This window comes from Pongo pygmaeus, chromosome 12 (genome assembly GCF_028885625.2).
Source record: "Pongo pygmaeus isolate AG05252 chromosome 12, NHGRI_mPonPyg2-v2.0_pri, whole genome shotgun sequence".
Lineage (NCBI taxonomy): Eukaryota > Metazoa > Chordata > Mammalia > Primates > Hominidae > Pongo > Pongo pygmaeus.
The window spans coordinates 45,815,468-45,823,824 of record NC_072385.2 but is presented as its reverse complement, the minus strand read 5'-3'; the positions used below and the strand labels follow the sequence as shown (position 1 = coordinate 45,823,824).

Sequence of the window (8,357 nt, the reverse complement as noted above, 5' to 3'; positions counted from 1 at the left end):
ATTTTTGTTGTTCTTGAATCTATAAAGTTCAGAACAATGCCCAAACACAAAATAAGTGCTCAGCAAATATTGGTTAGATAAATGAGTCTATGGTGGCACCTAGTGAGATAAAGGAAAGCTTTATAGAGGAGGTGTCCCTTAAAGAAGGTGGATTATTAAAATTATATATATAATATATGTAACATGTATTATTATATATAAAATTAAATATACGTATTTGTATATAATTACATAAAATATACATAAATATATACACAATTTCATATATATAACAGTTTACCATTTTAATCACTTTTAAGTGCATAACTCAGTGGCACTAAGTACATTCACAATGGGCAACCATCACCACCATCCATTCCCAGAACTTTTTTTAATATTCTGAAACAGAAGCTTCATATCCATTAAACAATAACTCCCCATTCCTCTCCTCAGTCTCTGGCAACTATCATTCTACTTTCTATCTCTATGAATTGTACTTCTCTAGGTACCTCGCAGAAGTGGAATCATGCAGCATTTTTCTTTTTGTGACTGGCTTATTTCGCTTTATTTTGCTTAGCATAATGTCCTCAAGGTTTATCCATGCTGTAGCATGTGTCAGAATTTTTTTTTTTTTTTTTTAATTTTGTTTTGAGACAGTCTCGCTCTGTTATACAGGCTGGAGTGCAGTGGTATGATCTCAGCTCACTGCAATCTCTGCCTCCCGAGTTGAAGCAATTCTTCTGCCTCAGCCTCCCGAGTAGCTGGGACTACAGGCACGCACCACCATGCCCGGCTAATTTTTGTATTTTTAGTAGAGACGGGGTTTCACCATGTTAGTCAGGCTGGTCTGGAACTCCTCACCTCAGGTAAATGCCTGCCTCGGCCTCCCAAGTTGCTGGGATTACAGGCGTGAGCCACTGTGCCTGGACTCCCTTTTAAGGCTGAATAATATTCCATTGTACATATATACCAAATCCATTCATCTCTGAAGGACATTTAAGTTGTTTCTACCTTTTGACTATTGTGAATCATGCTGTTGTGAACACTGGTATACAGGTATCCATTTGAGCCCTTGCTTTCAATTCTTTTTTATTTATAACTAGAAGTGGAATTTCTCCACATCCTCATCAACGCTTGTTTCTGTATTTTTTTTTATTGTAGCCACACACTATGAATGTCAAAAAGTATGACATTTTGACAATTTTGAGCCAGCCTTTCAGGCAACAGAGGCCTGGGTGGCAGTCTATGGTGTGAAGTGGATTTAGTCACATGCGGTCTGATGTTGTAAACCACATGGGCTCTATTTATCTTCTCTCCTAGGACTAGAAAGATTCTGTAGAGTATTGGAAAGCATTGGTCCCCAAGACCTTCCAATGCTGCCAGGATTCATGTTGGCTCTGGTGAGCCAGGGACGGGGGAACTGACCTGCAGTCAGCCCGAGCAGCCACCTACTCACCTCACAATGACAGGGACCCTCATCATACGGGTCGGAGCTCAACTCAAAGACAGGCGTGGCAGTGGGACACAGCAACAGGACTCTCCATGTGGCAAGGGCACCTGGAGGTGGGAGGGCAGGAGCGTTGTCTTGCCCTGGCAGAAGAAGGGGTAGGCTCTGTCTGCATGGCAGCTGGTCCCCAGCCCTAGGAGAGAAGCTGTCAGTGAGCAAAAGGGAGGGGATACAGATGTTGGTTGAGGTCTGGGCACCACCCTGCTGGGCCACAGTCTGCTGAAGGGAGTGGGGCTTAGGGGAGGGTTCCCTGGGAATGCAGTGGAGTACCCCTCAAGGATCTAGGGGCCATGTACACAAGGAGTCTGTGCGGCGAGGCCCTCGCTAGGACTTTAGGGCTGGAAGGGAGGGGTCAGTGTTAGGCCTGCAAACTACTGTTGTTCAACTGGGAATGCAGAGTCTTGCAACTTTCTTCACCTTGGATACTCCCCTCTGAATCAAGGTGGCTCTGAGTCCTAGGCCTGGGCCTTCCTCCGTTCAGGGGAAGTGCTGAGGCCTGGTTCAGAGGAACTTGTGAGCTGGAGCCAGTTCATACTGGCTCACAAGAGCCCATCCTGGTGCATATCTGTGCAACTCAGTGCCAATGACATTATGTTGATAGCCTGAAATGAGCCATGACAGGAGCATCTACACCACAGAAATTGGCAGATGCTATAAACCCAGGGCCTATTTTCCCTGAAAACGTGGTTGTTAAACATTTACCAGCACTTCACTTGCCCTAGGATCAGCTATGCCTCTCAAACAGTAAACCTGATCAGTAAATGTGATCTTCTAAACAGCCCTCATTCCTCCTGAGTCCTGCTCCAGCCCCTTTGTCCCAGGGGCCCTGGTATCACCACCAACCCCTTGATGATGGAGTGACATTGTGGGGTAGGAGCCCAGGGAAGATGGGGAGGAGTGGGCTAAGAAAGCTGGGGCAGCCATGCTTGGTTGGCACAGCTTGAAGATAGTGGCTACTTTCCTTGTGTGTGGCACAGCAGGGCTAAACAACTTGTCTGTGTCTAGGTCTTTTGCCATGGCAGGTGTGAAATACCCGGGACAGGTGAGTGATGTGGGTTTCTGTCCCCTGTGAAGGTCTCAGGGTTGGGTAGCCTCATCAAGGCCCTGGAAGGGCCAGGCTCCTTGAGGCTCCTTCTGCTCATCTTTCTGGAATGATAGTTTTGGGTTTTTTTTTGGTTGTTGTTTTTTGTTGTTGTTGTTTTGTTTTGTTTTTATTTTGTTTTGTTTGTTCATTTGTTTGTTTTGTACAAGAAGAAGAGAACTGAGTTCTCTTTTTTATAATTTTCTGGGGGTTCAGTTATTTACTCAGCATGCAATTATTAGGCACCCACAGAGTGCCAGGCCCTGTGCTGGGCTTTGGGACTGCAGAGATGTCTAAGTACACTAAACCTGATCTAGTGTACTTCATTAAATCCATCACAGTACACCCTGTAAGTGCTGTTGTGGAGGGTTGTAAGAAACAAAGGGTTTAAGTCTTGGGAGGTGGAGAATAAAAGGGTGGGAGAGATGTTTTGGGGAAGTGACATTTAGTCTGGGTCTTGGAGGATAGGTAGGAGTTTGCTAGTCTGTGAGGAGGGCAACTTGCATTTCCATCAGGAGATAGGAAAGAGCACATGCCAGGCCCATGCGAGTGGGAGGAAGTAAGGCTGGAGTAGAGAAGGCAGGAAGGTAGTGGGATGGTAAAAGTGGGTCACAGCCAGATCATTTGGGCTCTGAATGTCAGGCCCCAAAGTTGGCCTTTGTCCTACAAACAGCAAGAAGCCATTGAATGGCTTTAAGCGGAGGAGTGACAAGAGGGAATCTCTTGTTTTATATTCTCCTTGTGCTTTAGGACCCTGTGGATTTAGACATATACCAAAGCTCCCACATGGTCGACTATCAGCCCTACGGGAAGCACAGATACTCCAGGGTCACGCCGCAAGAGGTAGGAAGGCACGCAAGTCCTGTCATTCAATCAACTGTCCACTGAAATCCTCTCTGTTGCTCCATTTGTATTACAAATGTGGAGATTTGGGCACTTGTTAGAACAATATCCACTGCCAGGAGATGTGACTTAGAGATCTTTTATGTGCATGTGCATGTATGTGTGTGTATTTTTTTTTTTTTTTTTTTTTTTTTTGAGAAGGAGTCTTACTCTATCACCCAGGCTGGAGTGCAGTGGTGCGATCTCGGCTCACTACAACCTCTTCTGCCCACCCAGACTCAAGCAATTCTCCTGCCTCAACTTCCTGAGTAGCTGGGATTACAGGCGCCTGCCACTGGGTCAGCTAATTTTTGTATTTTTAGTAGAGATGGGATTTCACCATCTTGGCCAGGCTGATCTTGAACTCCTGACCTCGTGATCCACCTGCCTCGGCCTCCCAAAGTGCTAGGATTACAGGCGTGAGCCACCGTGGCCGGCCATGTGTGTATGTTTTCAAATGTACGTCCAATATGTCATGCATACAAAAGATTGTAAATAATACACATTTAGAGTTTAAATTACACTGATGAACACCGATGTAACCATTACAGACAGCTTAAAACATGGCACATTAACATTAGCAGTACCTTGTAGCCTCTTGGGTAACCCACAAACTTACCCCTCCTCCCATCTCCAGAAGTGGTTAATCATTCCCTTGTAGGCCAGGCGCAGTGGCTCACACCTGTAATCCCAGCATTTTGGGAGGCAGAGGCGGGCAGGAGTTGAGACCAGGGGTTTGAGACCAGGAGTTTGAGGCCAGCAGTTCGAGACCAGCCTGGCTGACATGGTGAAATCCCGTCTCTACAAAAAATACAAAAATTAGCCTGGCATGTTGGTGCACGCTTATATTTTCAGCTGCCTGGAAGGCCGAGAAATGAGAATCGCTTGAACCTGGGAGGCAGGGTGAGACTCTATCCCCCGCAAAAAAAATCATTCCCTTATGTGTTTTTCTAAAAACTCATTTTACCTTATATGTATATATTCCTTGGTTTTGCCTTTTTGAACTTTATTACATATTGGATTTGTACCCTTCCACAACTGTCACTTTTTGCTAAACATTATGGCATATTATTCATTTTCTGCTGCATAGTATTACATTGCATGAATATGCCACAGTGTACCGTATTTGTCTCTTCTGTATCTGTCTCTTCTTATTGGTGGACATTTGGGTGCTTTATTCCTACTCTTCCCACTCCCAAATGCTGCATTGAAGATGAGATAAGTCACATCCTAATGTTCAAGAGTTTATCTATTCCAGGAGTGGAATTGTTTGTCATGGAGTATTAGGTAAAATCACTGTTTTCCAAAGCAGTTGCACCAATTTACATTATGGCCAGCAGGAGACGGTTACTTCTGTTGCTCTGCAATCTTGCCATTGCAAAAATTAAAATGGCAGACGTTTTAATTTTTGCCAGTTTGGTGGGTGCAAAATCATATATTCCTGTGGTCATAATTTTCATTTCACTGACTATTAATGAGGTTGGACACCTTTTCATTTGTTGATGGATATTTGTTATTTTATAAAATGTCTGTTCATGTCTTTTGCTCATTTTTCTACTGGATTGTTTGTCTTTTCCTTATTAATTTGTAGGAGTTCTAAAAGATATTCTAAGCATTTTTACTTTTTTTTTTTTTTTGAGAAGGAGTGTGGCTCTGTTGCCCAGGCTGGAGTGTAGTGGTGTGATCTCGGCTCACTGCAACCTCCGCGTCCCGGGTTCAAGCGATTCTCCTGCCTCAGCCTCCCAAGTAGCTGGGATTACAGGTGCCTGCCACCACGCCCAGCTAATTTTTGTATTTTTAGTAGAGACAAGGTTTCACCATGTTGGCCAGGCTGGTCTCGAACTCCTGTCCTCAAGTGATCCACTCACCTCAGCCTACCAAAGTGTGCTGGGATTACAGGCATGAGCTACCACACCTGGCCCTAAGCATTTTTCATTTGTCAGTTATACATGTGGATAAACTCTTCTCCAGTTTGTGGTTTGTCTTTGCACTAAGTATTTCAGGGAGTGTGAATTCTAATTTTTAATATAGTTAGATTTATCAGTTTTCTCCTTTATCATTTTCTCTTTTCAAGATTGCTTAAAAATCTTTTCCTGTCCTGAGGTTTCCCCACTAAAAAAAGAAGATCTAAACAAACAAAGATGGATTAATTTCTGAGATGTTATTTAATGGAAGCAAAGTGTGGGATGGAATATAATATTCATCATTTCTTTACAAACCAAGGGAAGAAGATATACACATACATGTTCATATGCACATCAAATATTTCTAGAGAGATACAAAAAGCACTGATAGCAGTGGTTGTCTCTGGAGATGGGAACCGAGGGAGGAGGAGAGTGGAAAACAGACTTAGGTTTCACTTTATATATATACATATATATATATATACACACATATATATACATATATGCACATATACATATATACACATATATATACACATACACATATATACACACATATATACATATATACATATATACACACATATATATACATATATACACATATATACACACATATACACACATATATACATATATACACATATATATATACATATATATATACACACACATATATATATATATACATATAATTTTTTTTTTTTTTGAGAGGGAGTCTCGCTCTGTGGTCCCGGCTGGAGTGCAGTGGCGCGATCTCGGCTCACTGCAAGCTCCGCCTTCCTGGGTTCACGCCATTCTCCTGCCTCAGCCTCCCGAGTAGCTGGGACTACAGGCACCTGCCACCACGCCCGGCTAATTTTTTGTATTTTTAGTAGAGATGGGGTTTCACCGTGTTAGCCAGGATGGTCTTGATCTCCTGAGCTTGTGATCCACCCGCCTCGGCCTCCCAAAGTGCTGGGATTACAGGCGTGAGCCACCGCACCCGGTCACGTTGCACTTTAAACCCTTTTGTGTAATTTCAGTATTCCCTCTGTTGTATATGTTACCATTCAAGGACTAATTTAAAGTTTTAAGAAAATAAAGAAGGGTGTTCTCTGTCTTGGATGCTTCCAAGAAAAGCTACATCATCTCTCATCTCTCTCACCCCTCCATTCATGTGTGATTTGTTTCCACAGCAGGCAAAGCTCGATGCTCAACTCCAGGACAAAGAGTTTTACAGGCCCATCCCTAACCCCAACCCCAAGCTAACGGATGGGTACCCTGCTTTCAAAAGACCCCACATGACTGCCAAAGACCTGGGACTCCCCGGCTTCTTCCCATCACAGGAACGTGAGGCCACAAGGGAGGATGAGTGCAAGTTCACCAGCACCTGCCATTTCACATATCCAGCTTCCCACTATCTGCACCTGGTCCAGGGTGACCCCAACCAGGTCCTCCAGAGTGCTGACTTCCCGTGCCTCCTGGATCCCAAACACCAGCCTGCTGCAGAGGTGGCCAAAGGCTACCTGCTACTGCCAGGGTGTCCCTGTCTTCATCACCATATAGTTAAGGTCCCCATCTTGAACCGGTGGGGACCCTTGATGCCATTTTACCAGTAGGAAGGATGAAAATACCTTCCAAAGGCTCTTCCAAGGGCATGTGGAAATCCTATGACCTTGGAGTGCAGAGAGGAGAACTGAAAATAAAACTGGAAAGATGTTCCAACTGCACCGGGACCCTGGGATCATGTTCATTTTACCTCCCTCCCTGGGCTGCCCTGGGCGACAGCATGCCCATTGCAGAGGGAGGAAGAGAGAGGGGGAGGGGAAATTAGTGTGTATTTAGAACTGAAGTTTGTGTCATGTTTCATTATAAATAAGAATCCTGGCCTGGTGCAGTGGCTCATGCCTATAATCCCAGCACTTTGGGAAGCCAAGGCAGGTGGATCACCTGCTTTGAACAGGAGTTCGAGACCAGTCTGGCCAACATGGTGAAACCCCATCTCTATTAAAAATACAAAAATTAGCCAGGCGTGGTGGCTTACACCTGTAGTCCCAGCTACTCAGGAGGCTAAGGCACGAGAATCACTCAAACCCAGAAGGCAGAGGTTGCAGTGAGCTGAGATCGCGCCACTGCACTCCAGCCTGGGCAAAAGAGTGAGCCTCAGTCTCAGGGGAAAAAAAAAAGTCCTGTTGTAAAGATTCTTACCGTTTTAAGCACTTATTTAAAAAGTGGGGAAAAGTGTGTTTGCCACAGTCATCAAGATACTGGGTGCGATCGCAAAACCTGAGGTGCTGTTGGATAACTTTTCCCCTCAATATTCTTATTTCAGTTTATCCACCACTCCTACCTTGTAGCAATCAACAGCAACAGTTTAAAGGGCATTGTTTCACACTTTTCTTGCTCAGTGGAATGCATGTAAACATACATACGTATGAGTCAGTGAGGAAATAGGTTAAGCTGCTATAACAAAGAGAACCAAAACACAGTAGCTTGACCAACATGCTAGTTTATTTCTCTGTTGTCTAATAGTTCAGAGGTAGACAGTTAGGAGGGTAGAACATGTTTGTTGTGGCTTCTATCTCTAGGTCCAAGGTGGACTGAATTATGTATCCCACAAATGCATATGTTGAAACTCTAACCCCCAATGTGATTGTATTTGGAGATAAAGCTTTTAGGAGGTAATTAAGGTTAATTGAGGTCGTAAGAGTAGAGCCTTATTCCAGCAGGACACCTCTTCTAATAGGCATCCTTATTAGAAGAGGAAGAGAGAGATTTCTCCATCCATGTGCGTGCACTGAGGGAGGACGCTCTGAAGGCAGCTGTGTCCAAGCCAGGAAGAGAGCCCCGACCAGAGACCAAACCCTGCTGGACCTTGAACTTGGACTTTCCAGCCTCCAGAACTGTGAGAAAATAAATTTCTGTTGTTTTAGTTGCCCAGTCTGTGGTATTTTGTTATGGCAGCCCAAGCTGACTGATACAGTGGCTGATTCAGTTGTTGACATTTTTCAGTTAGCAGAAA

The 8,357-nt window shown here is 44.2% G+C and overlaps 1 protein-coding gene across 10 annotated transcripts; it reads left to right on the top strand.

Moving 5' to 3' along the window:
- The first annotated feature begins 1,465 nt into the window (after nucleotides 1-1,465).
- On the top strand, nucleotides 1,466-7,065 carry SPMIP9 (sperm microtubule inner protein 9). Of its 10 annotated transcripts, none has more exons than XM_054476340.2 (4): nucleotides 1,466-1,584; nucleotides 2,492-2,528; nucleotides 3,318-3,410; nucleotides 6,532-7,065. In XM_054476340.2, exons 2-4 carry the CDS (start codon nucleotides 2,502-2,504, stop codon nucleotides 6,952-6,954), a joined length of 543 nt encoding a protein of 180 aa, XP_054332315.1. In that variant the 5' UTR covers nucleotides 1,466-1,584; nucleotides 2,492-2,501; the 3' UTR covers nucleotides 6,955-7,065. The 10 variants fall into 10 exon arrangements, with proteins under 10 accessions (XP_054332315.1, XP_054332321.1, XP_054332313.1 ...); XM_054476343.2 differs by having other exon boundaries at nucleotides 1,502-1,584; nucleotides 2,266-2,528; XM_054476342.2 differs by having other exon boundaries at nucleotides 1,502-1,673.
- Nucleotides 7,066-8,357: the final 1,292 nt, after the last annotated feature.